This window comes from Mastigoproctus giganteus, chromosome 13, assembly GCF_048544385.1.
Source record: "Mastigoproctus giganteus isolate SK-2022 chromosome 13, ASM4854438v1, whole genome shotgun sequence".
NCBI lineage: Eukaryota > Metazoa > Arthropoda > Arachnida > Uropygi > Thelyphonidae > Mastigoproctus > Mastigoproctus giganteus.
The window spans coordinates 150,546,201-150,566,288 of record NC_143587.1 but is presented as its reverse complement, the minus strand read 5'-3'; the positions used below and the strand labels follow the sequence as shown (position 1 = coordinate 150,566,288).

At 36.5% G+C, this 20,088-nt stretch overlaps 1 protein-coding gene across 2 annotated transcripts in view; it reads left to right on the top strand.

The window, feature by feature from the left end:
* The window catches only part of dom (domino helicase), an 896,769-nt gene that overhangs the window by 70,512 nt on the left and 806,169 nt on the right, over positions 1–20,088 (top strand). For both annotated transcript variants that reach the window (XM_090388005.1, XM_090388004.1), the window contains exon 3: positions 9,536–9,872. In XM_090388005.1, coding sequence (XP_090244131.1) covers positions 9,557–9,872 — 316 coding nt within the window. In that variant the 5' untranslated portion in view covers positions 9,536–9,556. The remainder of the gene's footprint in view (positions 1–9,535; positions 9,873–20,088) is intronic.

The following is a 20,088-nucleotide window of genomic DNA, read 5'->3' as shown; positions in this document are numbered from 1 at the left end:
ATCATTAAGCACACTGCTACAATTTGATAACCTTCTTCCATTTTCAAACTGTAATGATTCCTCACGTGTGAATGTAGATGCAAAATACTCATTCAGTTTGTTTGCTATCTGAGCAGGATCATCAACAGTCGAACCATCGATGTCAAGTGGACCAATCATATTCAGCCCCTTCCTTTTAGAGTTTATATAAGTAAAGAAATCCTTGCTGTTTTTCTTAGCATCTTTTGCCAAAGATTTCTCGTAATCCGCCTTTGCCTGCCGAACCTCCTTTGTGACCTGATTACAGACTAGCTTATATCTGCTACAGGTTTCTGCGTCGCCTGATAATTTATATGCATCCCATGCATTTTTCTTCTCTGTCACGAGTCTCATTAGTTCATTTGATAACCATTTAGGCCTAAACCTTGAACAATATTTCTTCATCGGTATGAAAAGTCTAGTAGCTTCCACGATTAATTCCTTGAATGCTTCCCACTTAGAATTTACTGTTTGTAACATCGTCAGTCGATCCCACTGTACAGAATTTAAAAACTGTCTGAGACCACTGTACTCCCCTTTACGGAAGCAAAAACCCTTTCCTTTACCCCTGACGGTAGTTACCTCTTTGAGTAAATCCCACTTCAGCACACTGTGATCACTGCCACCTAGTGGTTCCTTTATCTGCAAATTCTTAATACACGAATGATCACTGCTGATAACCAGATCAAGAGTATTACTTTCTCTGGTTGCCTCTCGAACATGCTGCTGCAGAAAACAATCATCCAATAAATCCACAAAAGTCTGACTAGTGTGTGAGTGACCAACCCACAAGTTCCAGTCAATATCTGGGAAGTTAAAATCCCCCATTATAAGACATTCTGATTTACTGGCCCACTCTATTTCTCTGTACAATTGTTCATTGTACTCATTCGAGTCATTAGGCCTATAACACACTCCTACTCTTATTTTTGCTTTTGCAGTGCTTATGTCACACCAAACTGACTCAACAGTGCACTGTCCATCTATATCAACTGGATGCACTTCTTTTGATTTTATGTTTTTCTTAATTAACAGCATAACACCATCCTCCCTTTCTGTCCTGTCTATCCTTTCTGTACACATTGTACTCCCCCAAATTCCAGTTCTGCATTCCTTATATCTTTGTGACACCACGTCTCTGCTATCCCAACAATATCCGCCTTTGATGTCTTGACCAACACTTCAAATTCATCAAATTTATTTACTATACTTCTAGCATTGGTATACATGCAAGCATACATGCTCCTATGCCTATTCCTTATTACCCTAACACATCCCATATACCCAACTATTCCAGGATGACTGCCATCCGTCCCTGAAACCCCCAACACCCCTCGCTCCAGGTCGCTTCTTATTCTAATAGAAGTTGTGCAAGAATCACCTTCACCTCTGCCTGCGGTTACTGTTAAACTATTAGTCTTTGTATCCCCCCAAGCTAGCAGTTTTCCGACCCACCTAACACTGCCTCGATAGCATCAGCAAATATTCTTGCACCCTTTCTATTTAAGTGTATCCCATCCCTGTAGAAGCAATCTCTCCTGTTAACAAGTACAGTCCAGGCTGAAAAAAATTCTACCCCTTGAGCCTTGCAAATCTTTCCAGGGCCGAATTGATCGACAAGGCTCTCATCATATACTCCCTCCTATCGTGTCTGGGCAGAATTGCAGACACTTTTAAATTCAACCCTAATTCTCGGCTTTTTTTCAACAGTGACCTGTACTTGTTGAGTAATTCTGCCGGTCTCCTACTCTTAATATCATTAGTGCCAACGTGTACAACTATATCACCTTTTGTGCCCTTGAAAGATGATATCCGCTCTACAACGTCATCAACCTTTGCCCCTGGCAGACATACCCTGGTCCTGTTCCACCTATCCTTTTTACATAGCATGTTCCCCGTTTCCCTGACAATAGAGTCACCAACAACTAATAGTTCCTGTGGGACCAGCGCATTCTGCCTTGGGGGTTGCCGCTGTGTTGCGTGATGACCAAGTGCAAGCTCTGGCGTTGATGTGGGCAGCTGAGAGCTTGATGGGCCCCTCAATTTATTTCCTTCGAGGGCATCCACCCTGTCCTTCAAACTCTCATATAGGCCCATAACAACGCTGAGTTGTCGCCTGATTTCCTTACACTCCTTACATCGCGCACACACAAAGACATCCCCCATGGCAATATCATGTTCCGTTCCAGAGAGTTCGGCAAACATTTCACAAGTTGCACATTTTTTTAGGCTGTGACGCGTTGGAGAATCGCCCCCCTCAGTTCTCCCCCGAGTCACAACACTCCTGCCACTTTGTGCCCGTTGCTTTGCTGCTCTAGTTCGGGGCATGGTAGTTTAAATTAATAAAATCAATAAATTAAATGTCAGTAGTATTTGAATAGAAACTATGAAATAGAAACAGTGAAGCATATTACTATATAATTATGCGTTAGAGCTACCTCAATTAAAAAATTTGAATTCCCTACAAAAACTTTGAATTCCCTATATACAAAAACAATGGCTACAAAAATCGAACAAAAATAACGGTTTTACCTATCGTAAGTAAAATCCACAAAAACTCTTTATCTAAATTAAAATAAAAAATAACCAGCGTAACTATAACTATATGACTACGTATTAAGTACAATATAAAACAACAATCATGTAAATAAAAGGCAAACACTTATCGTTTTTGCGGAGCCTGTAACTGTCAGCTGTAACTTTTAAAGGCTTCTGTGTTGCCTGACAATTCATGTGCATCCCATGCATATAACATCTCTGCTACAAGATGTTATACGCATGTCTCATTAGTTCATCTGACATCCATTTGGTTCATCTGACGTCCATTTGAGTCTCATTACTTCATCTGACATCCATTTGGGCTTAAACCTAGAACAGTATTTCTTAGTTGGCATGAAAAGCCTAGTAGCTTACAAGATTCCTTGAATGCTTTTTGTTTAGAATTTGTCGTTGGTAACTTCATCAGTTGTTCCCACTGTATAGAATTTAAAAAACTCTCTGAGTCCACCTTAGTCACTGTTACTAAAGCCAAAACCCTTCCCTTTACTCCTGATTGTTGTTAAATCTTTATGTAAATCCCATATCAGTACACTGTGATCTCTGCTACCTAGTGGTTCCTTTATCTGTAAATTCTTAATACATTAATAATCACTGCTGATAATAAGATCAAGAGTTATATTTGCTCTGGTTGTCTTTAGAACATGCTGGTGTATAAAACAGTCATCCAATAAAGCCTCGAAAGCCTTGCTAGTGTGCGAGTGACCAATCCACAAGTTCAAGTCACTATCTGGGAAGCTAAAATACCCCATTATAAGACATTCTGATTTACTGGCCCATTATATTTCTCTCTATAATTGTTCATTGTACTCAATAGAGTCCTTAGGCCTATAACAAACTCCTACCCTGATTTTTGCTTTCCCACTGCTTACATTACACAAAATTGACTCAACATTGCACTGTCCATCTATGTCAACTGGATGCACTTCCTTAGATTGTATGTGTTTTTTTACTAACAGCATAACCCCTCCTCACCTTCTATCTTGTCTCTTTTCTATACACATTGTACTCCCAAAATTCCAATTCTGCATTCCTTATATCTGTGTGACAACACATCTCTGATATTCCAGCAATATCTGCCTTTGATGTCTTGACCAGCACTTCAAATTCATAAAATTTATTTACTATGCTCCTAGCATTGGTGTACATGCAAGTATGCATTCACCTGTTCTTACTCTTAGTTAATCTTACGCAGCCCATGTATTTATTCATTCCGTGATGACTCCCAGCAGTTACTGAAATCCTGAGAAACTTGCTTTCCGGGCTGCTGCTCATTCCAATAGAAGCAGTGCAAGAATCATTTCCATCTCCTCCTGCGGCTACTGTTAATCTATTAGTCTGTGAATCCTCCCCCTCCCCCCCAAAAGCTATCAGTTTTCTGATTCACCTAACACTACCTCGATAGCATCAGCAAATATCCTTGCATCCTTTCTATTTAAGTGTATCCTATCCTTGTAGAAGCAATCTCTTCTGTTAACAAGCAGCTGATGCAAATCTACTGCATCGACACAATGCTCGATCATTGTGTCGTTTATTCGTGCATGAATTTGTTTAGCGTCCAAAGTGCAGTGGTTTCCTGGCTATTATGGCCTCGTGGTCCCGACGAGATGGGGAATAATGGTCAGTTCATCTTGTTTTATTTTGTAATTTTTAATGTATTCTTGGTAGAGGTCATTCAAATTTTCGAACTGTAGTGCTCCAATTGCCAAGTTGTCTTTTCTGAAGTTCCGGTTACAAATTTCAAGGAACCCCTAGTTATGTTGGAGAAAAACGTGGAAGACAATTCCCCTCTTCAAGGACCATTAAACTCTACTCATACTTATAATGACTCCCAAGACTGAACAAATTGGTAGTGCAGCTATTCTTGACTTTGTCTTTGGATTAAAAGCAAATATGCTAGATGCTTTTATAGAGGGCTCCACTGTGACACCTCTTATGGTTGTTGAGATGTCCAAAAATTGGAACAATATGGAAAGGTTAGTGATAGATCTAACTATAGATAATGAAAAGTTGAGAACAAAATTAAAATGTTGAGAGGAAACAACAAAATGTCTTGCCAACCGTTTCGGCTCCCACCTATGTGGGTGTGGCTGCATTAGGTGCTGGCAAACAATCTCCCAGTGATGTTAACTTACCAGATGTTCAAACAAAGTACATACTTTTAATTAAAGGAAATGCAGGTAGTAATTGTAAAACTAGTGAGGAAGTTAAAGCTGAAATTTCTAAACACCTTAAACCTTTATTTTAAAAAAATCAAGGATTAAATCAATGAGAAAAATAAGGGAATTTTAATTGAAACTTATAACGGTAAGGATCTTAATAAACTTAAATCATGCCCCAAGTTCAAGGAGCTAAAATTTTCTGTGGATTTCCCCTAAAAAATATCAATTCGACAGTCATAATTTATGACATACATAAAGATGTCAATGACCCTAATTTTCTGGAGGACTTATTCAGTAAAAACCTTGTGGATTTTGGGATTTCCCCAGGAAGATTTCGAGTCTGTTAAGGTTCGTTTTAAAATCAGATTCTAGAACAAAAACAATCGACATTGAATCCTTGAGATTCCAAACAAAATTAGGAAAGTGCTTTTAGCATCAAATTGCAGGATTTTTTTCGGATGGTCCATCCATGGTACGAAGGATTTGTAAACAGCATCATGCTGTTTTAAATGTCTTAGCTATGGACACTCGGCTAAAAACTGCCACCAGTCCGAGTTTACCTGTGGACATTGCGGTGACCTGGGTCACCAAATTCCAGATTGTCCTAAAATGGAGGAAGCTGTTGTCTGCCCAAATTGTCACCTTAAAAAGAGGAATGCAGACCATTCCTTCAAGGATGTTAAGTGTCCTGAATTTGCGAAAGTCTAAGAGCTAACAAAAATTCGGACCGACTTTGCCTAACTCTGAAGTCTCTTGTGCTTATACTTTAAAGTTAAACTGTCAATAATCTCCATCGGTTCTAAACGACCTTCCTAAGTTAATAGTCGTCCAAAAAACAAACTTCAACTCTCCTTTCATAACACGCTGTTGAGAAAGGAGACTGCTGTCTCCGAAAGCTACAGTTGTTACAGTATATTTTAAATTTTTAACATTCTTTGATATCTGTTTTCAGTCATATTTTAACTGTTTTTATTTATATATTTTAAATATTTTAAACTAGTTTTTATTTATATATTTTAAATATTTTAAACTAGTTTTAATTATTTTATTGTAAATACAGTGTTTTTAGTTACAGTATTAAAATATTTTAAAGTACTGGTTGGTGTGAAGTTTAATTATTTAATATGAGTTTTCCCAGCCTCGTAGGCCTATTTAAAGATTTTTGCACCATATGGTTCGTACTAATACCACAATGCCACTTCTGCCAGTGATATACTGAAGTTGCCGATTCCATAAATTTTGGCTGTGGAGATATGGTTTGCACAGTTGTACAGGTGATTCTCAATTATTCTTCTATGTAGTGTTACAATCTATTCATTACATTAGAGCGTCAGTTATTCGAAATAATTGACGCCAGACCTCTTCTGGATAGCTAAATTTTCCGGATAATCGAACCAGAAAATTTTCTAGATAATTTTTTTGGTAAGATTAAATAAATTTAAGGTAAAGTTATTTAATCGTAATTTAATTGATTTATTTAATCGTATGGTAAGACTATGTATAAGTATAGTGCTTTATAGTCGTATGGTAAGATTAAATAAATTTAATCTTACCTTACGATTGGTCCTTGAGGTTGTCACAGACATTCTCTCAGATATGCCAGAAAAGCTGTACTTCCTACTTGGGAGTCTAAAACGCTGATGGAACTGATATTTGCGTGACATTAAAGTCAAGTGGACCCAATTTTAGCGAAGTCTGGATGGTCAATGACAGCCAAATCCTCTGCTTGCACCTTCACGATGGTGGGACCGTTAATAATCCTGGGAAAAACTCCATGCACAAGCACATGGCATTCCTCCACGTGGCACCCACACCACATGGAGGAATGCCACCCCTCTGTGTTACCAGGCAATACTAGGTGGTAGATGACTGTCATCAACTGGTGCAATACCACCACTTTGCTTATTGGAGGCTTGAAGTGGTGGAACCCATGTTTAGTCTCCAGAGCTAAGTTCTGGTCAACCCTTCCTATCTCTTCCATCATGCAGTATGACTGATGACTTTTGAGGTTATGATGAACATCAGGGCGAGATCCAGTCTTCCGTACATTTCGAGGGTACAGCTCTAAAACGGTGTTCGCAGGCCGGCCGCTAGTTAGTACACCGGACTGATTCTATTAGTAACTCTTTAGGAGGCTTCCGGATCAGCTACTGTATAATCTTGTTACCTCTACTCTACCAGATAGTGAATGGATGGAGTCCGGGTAGTGTGTATGTGGGGGGCATTGTCGAGGCCACATTATGTCAAGGATCTGGGTATATTCTTACCATGTGTACGCCATATCCAAAAATTGTATTACTTCATACAGCATGTCTCTCCCCCCCCCCACTTTTTCTTAATATTGAATACACCATGAATTGTCAAACTAATAGAGTAAGCTTATCTGTGAAAAGATCTAAACCTCCCAAACACTTCCTAGTTCATTTTACAGATATACTGGTCTCAATTCTAATCTCAATGATGTCCATTTCCACTTGCAGTCTGCCAAAATCCATGTACTTTTTTTGACAGAATCTCAGTTATCGGTTGATTCAACTGCTACTCATCTCAGTTGCCCAAATTATTCGCTGTATGATTCCTTTTGCCTCAAAGGTGGTATTTGTGCATATATCCGTTCTGATATTTCCTGTCAGAGACCTGGTAATTTGGAATCTCCTCTTTTCGATCTTCTCTGGCGTAAAAACTCTCTACCTTGTGTCAAATTCATCTGTTTTCTCTACCGTGCTCTTTGCCTTCCTCTCTTTGCAACTTGACTTTCTCCAGTCCAACTTTCCTAACAGTGAGGTAATTTTCCTTGGTGATTTTAATGTTCACAAATCCAGCTGGCTTTCGTTTTCGAGTTACACTGACCCAGCTGGTCAAGATTCTGAGACTTTTGCAATTACTAATGACCTTGCACAGATCGTTCATTTACCTACAGCCAACATGCTTGATCTTTTTCTCACAAACAACTCTTCTAAGTACACGGGCAAAGTACCACCGCACAGTTTGTTGAAACTAGTGCCATGAATATGTGACTTGGATCCCTTACAAATGGGTTACAGTTCTGTTCTCTGATGAGTCCCATTTTAGCCTACAAACAGATTCTAAACATTATTTCATCACAAACATTTTTTACGACACCCGAACTTCCAATATGACTGTTTGTGATTCAATTAGTTAATTCAATTAGTAATTCTAAAGAAAAAAGGTCAGGTTACCCCCCTCCACTTTGGAAGGGTTTCAAACTCCTGTGGGATTCAACTTCTATTCCAGATTGATAACACCCACCATCTGTTTACCGAGCGAGCAACAGTACAAATGCCGTTACAGCAAAGTACTTTCACCGGTAAATTTCGTCGAATTTTTGCATTCTTCTCGTGTGGGCTTTCTTTACCTTAGCCCAATAATGATCAATGGCTGCACCCCCCCCCTTCATGTTTTTGATAGGGTACTGTAACTGCACAGAGGTACCGAGAGCAGATCCTCGAACTCTGTGCGTGATTTTATGGGGTGCAGTTGGCCCAGATTTTCTTTTCATGCACAGAATGCCACTGCACATAGAGCTCAGTGGTAAAGTCATATCTTTGAAACTGAAGATATCCAACAACTGCTGTGCCCAGCACAATTACCAGACAATCCGATCAAATATGTGTGGGTTGCCCTTGGGCATTGCATTGCATTGCATGCCAACAGCCAACTCCTCAGTCACTTGGTGAGCTAAGGTCTGCTGTCAGGCCTGCTTAGCTGTTGTATCTTGAATTAACCTCTGTAATGTGACTTTTTGCTAATACTTATACAACCCCTATAAATAACCCTTATACCTGTCTAAAGTTTCTTGCTGTCTCCTCATCTCACCATTATTCTATGATACCACCCTATCAAATTTTGTCCCCCTTCATTGCAAGCTGCACGAGTTACATTGCATTTTCTACTTGTTTGTTAATTTTGTCGAACATTGTAGTAAAATGTCCCAAGAATGTTCCAAGACCAGCTGTATTTTGAATACCTATTTAGCAAAATCTTTTGTTTTGCCAGAAGATATTTGTATTTTTCGTATTTTGTGATTTTTAGCATGTTTTAGTTTTTTTTTTTTTTTTTTTTTTTTATCAAAGGCACTTCATAGGATGGGGTTGAAAGGTTTTGTATTAATCATTTTAAGTTTATATATACAGTTGGTCGTCGACTTACGACCGACTTCTGTTCTGACTGACAGGTCGTAAGTTGATCTGGTCATATGTCGGCCATATATTTATTAACAGTATTTTTTAACCTTTCTAATCTTTTTATTATCTTTATAATTTATTTTTATAATCTTTTAAATTTTTATCATCTTTTATTTTTCATTTTAAATACAGTAATGCTTTTATCTTTTACTTCGTTTCTACGCCTAGGCTATCTCTCTCTAGGAGGTTAAATTCAAACGCTCTGTACATTTTAATTGGTTTATTATTCATACTGTTTATAAAAAATACAAAACTACGATCTATAATTACATATACAGTATTGTCATAATTTGAAAAATAATACTGTACATAATGTACTGTAAACACAAAAATACAATCTAAAATTAATGTAAAAATTAATACAAATGAAATTTACAAAATCAAATTTTTTGTGGTCGTAAGTCGCATAGGTCGTAAGTCGACGACCAAGTGTATGTGTGTGTTAAAGTTTATATTCTAATTTTTTTTATAAAACTCCTTGACTGAAACTGTTATGTAAGATTTGCTTAAAATAATCTGTTAATCTCCCCCCCCCCCCATTCTGTCTTGTCCTGTCATATACTTGGGAATGAAGTTTCTCTTTCTTTTTAATAGCATCCCAGCTGAGGCAGGGCCATGATCCAAGGAGGTGAAGATGCCATTGGAGATAAAGACACAACCCAGCCTCAGCAAACAAATAATGGCCAAGAACATGTTGAACATTCCTCACTGTCCGAACAGTCACCAATATTACCTCAAGTTACTACAATACATGGACAGCGTATTGCATTAGCTCAGCCTGTAGCAAGTGCTGTTATTGCTGCACCCATTTCAACAGGTGGAAATTCTACAACTAGTGGTGTAGGAAATGCCACCTATCAGCATTACTTCATTCCTGGTGTTACTTTGGGTGGACAGATACAAAACATAGCCATTCCTGCACAGGTGGCAGGTAAGCATATATATATGTATATTTATCTGATTACTATATGTTGTTAGTGCTTCATTTTTACTTGAACACATCAATGCTTAAATCATTGTTTGTGTATTGTGGGTCGATTTGGAATATCACACTACTAATTAATTAATTGATTCATTCATTCATTAAACCCAAGCATTGCAACTGTAATGAAGTATGCTCAGCAGGTATTTTTGTATTTTCACAGAGTTTCTCCATATAAGGCCTCTATTGTCCTAAAGAACAGACTAGGCTTGCATTAAAATTGAGTTATTTTTGAATGCAAATTTGGCACTACAGGCTCAGGGATGACTTGATTTACAGAAATTCAACTTTAGGTAAAAAATTTCAAAAATTAAAAAAAAAAAAAAAGCACGCACACATACACACACACACTTGCTAATTTTATTATACGTAAAAGTTATGAATTAAACATTATATGCGCATTGCTTGAATTAGGGCACGATCCTATATATTTATTTATCTGATTACTATATGTTGTTAGTGCTTCTCAAATATCCTCATTTTTACTTGAACACATCAATGCTTAAATCATTGTATGTGTATTTGAACAGAGTTTCTCCCTATAATGTCTCTGTTGTCCTAAAGAACAGACTAGGCTTGCATTAAATTTGAGTTAAATTTTAATGCAAATTTGACTCAATTTTAATGCAAGGCACACAGTTTGTGTATGTTGTGTAATTTATATTTTGGATGGAAGGCATTAAGGCCTAATGGTTCTGCCTAGCAATATGGTGTGCTAACAGATGCTGGTTTGCCTAAAGATCTATGTTGCAAAAATTAAATTAAATTAAATTAAAAAGGAATATAAAAGGTTAGAGGGAATGGAAAAATTAATATAAGATAAAGCTAATGGATTATAAAAACAATTTGAAAAAGGAATACAGTAAGAAATAAAAGTTAGAGAAAAAGAAAATAATTAGAGAAGAAGGAAAAAGGAAAAAAAATTAGCATTCATCCACTTGGCCATTTTTCTGCTACTTCATCAGGGGGCTTTGAGCGGACAGATAGCCACATTGAATGAATGTCTCATGCATACCCATTCTGTAGTCCCAGTAACAGTTTTACTAAATTCATTATCCGTTTTTAGTTTTGTATACTCTAATTATAATAAAATATGACTGAAATTTTAAACTTATTTTAGATTGGTATATATACAGAAAACTGGGATTGGGACCCAAAGCCCAATGGGTATGCATCAGTATAAGGTACAGTAGTATTTACCTACAATCATTGTGGATGGTGGTCAGTATGAGAAAGGGCGATTGTCGGCTTGTGTACGAAATTTACAGGTTGCTGAGGTGCCATCTGGCCCATTTTGCTGGTCTGGCACCAATTATAATATATCTAAATCTGTGTGTTCCCAACTCTGTGTTAAGTTTGGGTGAATGGTAATTTTTGGATATTAACAGGTAATTTAGATAGTAACTATTAAACTTATAAAAGTTCTAGAAGGGTATTTTTGAGGTGCATGGGATTAGAGGTAAATACATAGAAGAATAAAATGAAATTATAATGCAATTTTAAAACTAAATTATAATGCAATATTAATACTAATTTGCAACGTTACCCTCTGGGCACAGTCTATTATAACTTATCTACAGCATAACAGCCAACTTATGCCCATTGGGATAACTATATGCATATTCACATTGTCCTAATATGGTAAATTTTATCCTTATGGCTCATTGGAATTTATACTTTCATTATTACCTGAATCTAATGGCTGGATGAAGCGGTAATGTGTATATTTGTGATATGGTTTTACTGATTTCAACTAATTCTCCAGAAAAATATACTGGGAAGTAGCCTGCTTAAGTTAATGCGTGAAAAATGGAAGGTAAAAAACAGGGGGGTTGTAGTAGGCAGATTAATCAAGATAGGGTGAGCTAGAGAATTATCATTTTCTGAAGTGAATAGCGTTTTAAGTTGCTTTAGAATAGTTAGTCAACGAGCCTTGCTGAGTGCAATAAACCCGGGGTACTAATGGGGGCTAAAGGTGTTCTGTGACCCATTTTGGATTAAGGTCAGGATGATGTAAGGTCTGAATTAAATTTACTTGAATAGCTGTGTTTATATGGAAATTGATGAATTTGACAGGCATATTATTCTCAATTAAATTGGCTGTTAGCACAGCATATTTTCTGGAATATTGCAGATATGTATTATTCTGTTGGTTTGATTTATAATTACATTACCATTTATCTGTTTAACTAAATTTGTGTCCCAGTTAGTAAGTTTAATAGCTTGAAATTTGAAGTGGTGTTGTTTGCCATAGTGTTGTGTGTAGATTTTATTTTCTTTAATTATGATTGCTTGGATATTGCTATTCAGATTGGTGCATCGATCGTCAGATCTGCGTGATATGTGTCCAATGCTATTTATCAAATTTATCGCAATTGATAACAAAAACATCGTCAATATATATGAAGAATATAATACTGTCCTTCATTTTATTTTCATGGTAGTGCAGGTAGAGGTTGGCAATGGAACATGAGCAACTTGCTCTCATTGGCACCGCTCTACTTTACACGTAAATGCTGTTGCCTATTAGAATGAGCGACAGCATTTACATGCTGTTTCTCGTTATAGTTTATCTAAACCCAGATTTAGATAAATTATAATTGCCGCCAAACCAGCAAAATAGGTCAGATAGTACCCCAGCAACCCGTAAATTTTGAACATGAACCGACAAGCGCTCTTTCTCATACCAACCACCATCCACGATGATCACAGGTAAATACTATTGTACTTTATACTGAAGCATAACCATTGGGCTTTGGGTCCCAATCCCAGTTTACTGTATATATACCAATCTAAAGTAAATTTAAATTTAATTTCAGTCACATTTTATTATAATTAGGATACACTAAACTGAAAATGAATAATGAATTTAGTAAAACTGTTATTGGGACTACAGAAATGGGTATACATGAGACATTCATTTAATATGGCTATCTGCCTGCTCAGATCCCCTGATGTAGTAACCGAGAGATGGCCAAGTTGATGAAAAAAGGAAAAAAAATTACATTTTTTTCCTTTTTTCTAATTCCTTTTTCCTTCTCTAACTTTTATTCCTTTCTGTATTCCTTTTTCAAATTGTTTATATAATCCTTTAGCTTTATCTTGTATTAATTTTTCCATTTTCCCTAACCTTTTATATTCCTCTTTAAATTGCTTTTTAATTTGAAATTTAATTTAATTTTTACATCATTGGTCTTTAGGCAGAACCGTTAGGCCGTAATGCCTGAAATGCCTTCCAGCTAAAATATAAATTACACAACAGACACAAACCCATAAATATATAGGATCACACCCTAAATATATATAGGGTGTGATCGTTTGTAATAGGCGATTTCGAAGGTACCTACCACCTGGTCTCGAGTGGGAACTTTCCAAAGACGGCACACCTTGCCCACATACATTACTGGCCATGACTTATCATGTGACATGCAATGGCTTGTTTGTACGAGTATCTAGAATGGGAGCTTCTTGTTAAACTATGTTCTTTTGTCTCATTTTTACACCTTTTTATTTATACTGCTTTGCCTCGCGGAGCACCTCTGTAGCTAGGAACAGCAGTGCATAGCACACACTTCTTGATTAGACCGGGGTTCGAGCCCGTGACCACCAAATACGGTGGATGCGGAAAGGTCAGGGAATGACCACTGCATATCCCCGGAGCAATATGGCCTCAGTTGCTAATGCTCCTAAAAACCAAATAACAACAACAACAAGCTTTGCCTCGCGGATAATTTTTTCCTTTTTTTTTTTTTTTTTTTTTTAACCTTATTATTGCATGTTATCCCAGTCAGTATGGCAGGAAAGCATGCACCTGGCATTGTTGGTGTTTCTAAAAAGCGGTATACAATTACATTAGAACAAAAACTAGAAATTATGAAAGTGTATGAAGGTGGAAACAATACAGATCATTTCATGTGCTTTGAGGTCAGCAACATCCACTGTGAATACTATAGCGAAAGATAAAGAATGAGTAAAAGAACATGCAAATAGTTCCGCACCTTTAAAGGCTTTGAGAAAAAGAACACACACATTCAAACCTCTGTACATAAATTCATGAGAAAGATTGAGCGACTTCATCAACTTCATCGCCATATCCATCTTCAGCATCATACTTTTATTGGTCTTTTACTTCTTCAGCTATTTTAGAGCCGGACGAGGAGTTTAATATTGACGATGTGATAGCTCTCCATTCAACTTCATCGTCCTCCTCCAACTAATAAGGTGCCTCCGTAGCCAGGTGGGATGGAGCAGCAGTGCGTAGCACACACTTCTTGATTAGACTGGGGTTTGAGCCCGTCACCACCAAATACGGAGGATGCGGAAAGGTCAGAGAATGACCACTGCATATGCCTTAGTTGCTAATGCCCCTAAAAAAAAACCAAATAAACAATAAAGAAATAAACTCCAACTAATAGTGTCATATATCCCCCCCCCCCAAACACACTCACACCAGAAATAAGTTATATGTATACATACTTTAAAAGTTTATTTAGCATTAGCATTAGTAGAGGCATTTGATGCAAGAAAGCAAGCTTATGCAGCATCAGCCAAAAAAAAAAAAAATAAAGTAAAATAAATAAATAAAAAATAACCACTTCCACTTCACCCCTCTGTTCGTTCGAAATACCTGTCCAGCTGAGCCTTAAACTTATTTAGGCTATCAACTTCCACGACAAGGGATGGAAGCCTGTTCCACCTACCAACCACCCGTTGGCTAAAGGCAAATTTCCACACATCTATCCTACATCTGTCTTTCCTCAATTTGAACTTATGCCCTCTCAGGTGACTATTCTGAGCAAGAGGAAGAATCCCATCAGCATTGAGCATGCTCAAACCATTCAAGGCTTTGTACACCTCTATCAGATCACCTCGCTGATGTCTAGTCTCCAGACACTGTAATTCGCAAAACTTAAGCCTTTCTTCGTAAGAGCACCCCTTTATTCCATTCACTAATCTTGTTGCTCTTCTCTGTACTCGTTCCAGCAGCTCTACATCCTTCTTGAAATGAGGCCTCCAGGCCTGTATACAGTACTCTAGGTGTGGCCTGACCATTGCCTTATACAAGGGAATAATCACCTCCTTATCCCTGCTAGAAAAATTCCTATATATCATTGACAATACACCATGAGCTACTCTTGCAGCCCGTCTGCACTGCTCAGAGAACTTCATATCTGCCTGCACAACCACCCCCAGGTCCCTTTCATTCTCTACCACTGTCAGTGTATTTTTTAAATAATGTTCTTATGCACATGTTATGAATATATATGATAGTAATATAGAAATGCCATTTAAAAATAAATAAAGTGATGTTTTAAATTGCAAATTTACATTTACATTAATATACAGATTTTGGGTGGTTTCATAAAGTTACATAAAATTTCGACTTACGGACAGGTTTCTGGAATGGAACCTTTATGTAAATCGGGGAGCACCTGTAGATGCCTCAACACTTGGGAAACCATAATGTGGTAATTCTCAAAAGTTAAATTATTTGTATTCTTATATATTTTAAAGAAGTATTAGCAATGGTAGTAGCAAAATGATGCAAGAAAGAAAGCTTATACAGTATCACTAATATGGCCAAACCTTCTTTAGGCCATTCAAATTATCAGTTCCACAATACCCAGTTACTCTCTGGCTGAAGGAAATTTCTGCACATTTATCCTGCAGTGGACATTTTCTGATTTAAATCCACCCCCCTCTCTGTATGTGTATGTGCCCTCACGCCATCCAAGTAAGGATTTTAGAAAATTTTCAAGGAAAGGAAACAAATGTGCAGGAAATTATAGTCTGCTCACATAATTCTGCACTGTACTGAATAGAAAGAAACACTGTACCAGAAAGAAAATGTATGGTATCACTTACAAAAGTACACCTAGGCATGCAGAGATGGCCAGTTCCCTTTGTAGCAATATGTTTTCGACATTTTTCAGTTTGGGAGCTAGAATGTCAAATATATATATATGATGGGAAAAAAGATAGGATTTCATCTTGCTGGCGACCCATTTTGTCAGGCTGCTTTTTTATTTGATTTTGTATAGTTTTTGTATATTTCAATTTTTTGCCATCTAATATAATGTGGAGGTGATCACTGGAGAAGTGTGCCCATACTTTCTGGAATGGAACTCTTCATTTTGTCTCAGTCTTCAGTGGATAAGTAGTTAGTTAATGGCTTGTATACCGTTGGGTTGCAGTCTTTCAGCCTAGTCAGCCCTCTGTTTTGTTTAGAGCGATGATTGAAATGCTGTGTGTTGGTGTTTTGGACAGTGCTGCCTTTTGATTCATGATGAGACAGGGCCCCAGCAGATGCAATCCTTTCTTTTTTCCACCCTATACAAAGTTCATTTCAGCGAAAACTTCAAAACCAACATGAAACGTGTATTATGCGAAAACTGATGATCCCATCAGATTATTAAACAAAGTCTGTTGACAATATTGAGCACCCACATGACGCCTTCTGCTGGAATTATTTGAAAACATTCAATTTTCAAGATAGTGACACCTTTGTGCCAAGGAAGATTCAATATGTATGCAGAAGCAATATGTATGAATTTATTGCTGAATGATGGATCAGTGTGGTGAAATGTGTGTGACTCGGTGGAAGGCCTACCGGTGGGTGACTAATTATTAGAGCTGCATGGAAAGTCAAAGATTCACCTCAAATAGTTTGTTTCACCAGAAAGCATAGTGTCAATGGAAACACTTACATGCAGAAGCCATCACACTACTATTGAAGAAACTGGTATGGCAATTAAGATTAGCATTGGCTCAGTTGATACTATGGTTAGTGGGAAGTTGCGCTTTCAGAAAGTGTATGCTTGGTGAATTCATCAGCGTTTAACTTCAGACATGTGGGAAAGATGAATTAATGTGTGGTCCATACATAGTAAATTAGATTCAAATGATGAAATTTGACATATTAGCCTATCTTCTATATTTACCAGGCTTAACCTATGTGATTATCACTTTTCTTATACACTGAAGGACACACTAAGAGGAAGTTACTGCATGTCAGATAAAGAGGTCATGATTGCTGTTCACAAATGGCTTGAAGACTGATCATGAAATTTTTATCAAATAATCCAGGCATTAGTGCAACACTTGAGGAAGGGTCATAAACATAACAGAGATTATGTTGAAGATCAATGTGCACAGTTTGCTTGTGATAAGGGAACTATGGATGTCAATTTGTCAACTAGAAAAGTACTATAACTTTTCTTGTTTTCATTTGAATGACCTTTGTATTTTAATTATATTAAATCAGTTATCTTTTGGCAATTTAATTCCCAAATTAAAAAAAAAAAAAAAAACCAATGAAAGCAGATGTTGCCAAGTAGACACGTGTTGTTTTGGCAAGTATTGTGATTCTTTTCTATGTGATACCAAAACTTTTTTGATAAAGATATTCTGTTTTAGAAAGATTTGTAAAATAATAAGAGAAGTTTATCTCAATTATGTAGAATACTTCCATATGATGCTCTCCAGAAATTAAAACGAAAAATTTTTTATTTTATTTTAAAAAACTCAATTTAATGCAATTAAAAATAAGAAAATTAATTAAAAGAATTTAACGAAAAAATTGCAAAACGATTTTCCTTACTATATGCAGGAAAATTGTTTTGCAATTTTTTTCGTTAAATTTTTTAAATTAATTTTCTTATTTTTAATTGTGTTAAATTGAGTTTTATTGTGTTAAATTGATTTTTAATTATTTTCATTAATTATTTGTTACTATAATGTAAGTTTTTCGATTTTTTTCATTTTAATTTCTGGAGAGTATCATATGGAAGTGTTCTATGTTCTATATAGAGGTAAACTTCTCTTATTATTTTACAAATATTGATATCAACGTAGATATTGAGCATGATAGCTCTGCACTCATCACTATCTAATGCCTAGAAAGAGTACAGAACTTATTATTTTATTATTTTTTTTTAAGCAAGATTATCACTAAGTAAGTGAATTTGTAAGTGGTATTGCTTAAGTAAAAATATCATTTTTTAAAATATAATATCACTTTTTATATTTTATATTTATTAAATATAATTATATATTAAATTATTAAATAATATATTTATTAAATAATATATTTATTAAATAATATATTTTAAATATAATATCACTTTTTGACTCCAGATCTTCTCTGCACCTGATCGACAGATCTTGCATCCCTTACTAAAATTAGGTTTATAATAACCTCTTTCTTCGTGGTGGAATTATTCCACCACGAAGAAATATATCAATGGTAGAATCTCATGAGCTGCTCTAGAATTCTATTTGCACTGCTCAGATAACTTTGCCAGACTGTACAGTACCTTTAGTTTATTTTCATTCTCAGTTACCTTGCATTTTATAGCACCCAACTCTTGCTACCAAATGCAAGAATTAGTGCTACTTTGCGTAGCACTAATTCTGTGATTAGTGCTACTCAAAAGCAGTACCTTGTATTTATCAATTATAATTCAGTTGGCATTTTTCAGCCCATTGCCTGATTTATTCAGGTCATACTCTGATTACTGTCATTAAACTTCATATTCTTTCTTCATATCATTAATTAATATTAAAACCAATGAGAAGCCTAACATAGTCTTCAGGAACTCAAATCATAACACTAGTCCATGAAGAGAAGTGGCCATTAATAACCGCTCTGTCCCCTTCTATTCAAACATACCTTAATCATAGAAGTAATTTGCTCCCCACATCACACTGTTATAATTTGTTCAGCAGTCATTCATTTGGGACAGTATCAAGAGCTTTGTTGAACTCTAAGTGTGAGATCAAAATTATTTTATGCACCCAGTTCTTCTGTAGTAACGTGTAGTATTAGCTAATCAAATTGATCAGACAAGATCTCTCTCTCTCTCTGACGTTTCAGCATTCACTCCATTATTTTCTTTTAGTTTGTGTATCGTTGATTGCTGGAACAGGTTGTTTTCATACGTAGTTGAGGCCTGACAGTTTGAAAAATTTAAAGGTCCACTGGATTTGAAGCAACTAATTTGTATTTTCTTATCTACTCATTTTTTCCCCTCGGCCAGTATAGCAAAAGCCTGTGGCTTCCTTACACTATATGGCTATAACTGTTTTCTATTACTTTCCCTGCCAGTGAAGTCAAGCTTGCTGAACCATAATTAAAAACAATGCCCTTTGATCAAGCTTTGTGTAGAGGAGAGGAGAGAAATTTACAATTCTTTAGTCTGTAGAGACATCCCCTGAATTCAAGGTTATTGTCATCATAATGCTAAAAGTTTGCCTAACTGTTTTTTAATATAATTAGATAGGTTTCAGTTAGCCTCAGGTGCTTTATTCGCTTTTAGCTCCAACAGCATCTTTTCTGGTTTCTTTCAGTTATAAAGTCATTAAACTTCCAGTTAGAATTAGGGGTGCTTCTGTATCTAAATCCCTAACAACCTCATGCGTAATGCAGATGTGAAACATTTATTCAGTTTGTCAGTAATTTATATAGGTCATCAGTAGTTATGTCAATCATATCCACTGATTTGTATTCATACAATCAGTTGGAAACCACATTATTAGTTTGAACTTCAGTTTCCATTATTTTATAAGATGAAAGGAAGTAATTAGCATTATCAGTTCTGAGATTCTGTTTATAAGTTATTTTTAGCAGTTTGTACCATTTGGCTTGTTGCAGACAACATCTTCATTTATTCTTCATGCATTCAGAATCTGCAGGTAAAAGACCCTCTGGGAGGCAGAAATCACAGTGTACTAATGTGGAATTTAAGTAAAGACATAACTACTGTCAAGGGTAAAGGGGAAGAATTTTGCTTTTATAAGGGTGACTACAGGGGTCTCAGAGAGTTTTTAAATGCTGTGCAGTGGGATCAACTGATGATGTTGTCAACAGCAAATTCTAAATGGCAAGTATTCAGGGAAGTAATCAAAGAAGCTACTAGGCTTTTCATACCAACAAAGAAATTCTGTTCAAGGCTTAGACACAAATGGATGTCAGATGAATTATTGAGAGACGTGGCACCGACCGGGCTAGCCGGGTGGGTAAAGTGCCTGCCTGGCAACCCAAAGGTGACGGGTTCGAATCCCGCCTCAGGCTTGGATCAAAGTACTGCAAAAACCTTGGAAGGTGCACTATGGCCACAGAAGCTGATGCGCCAACAACTACAAAAAAAAAAAAAAGAAAAAAAAA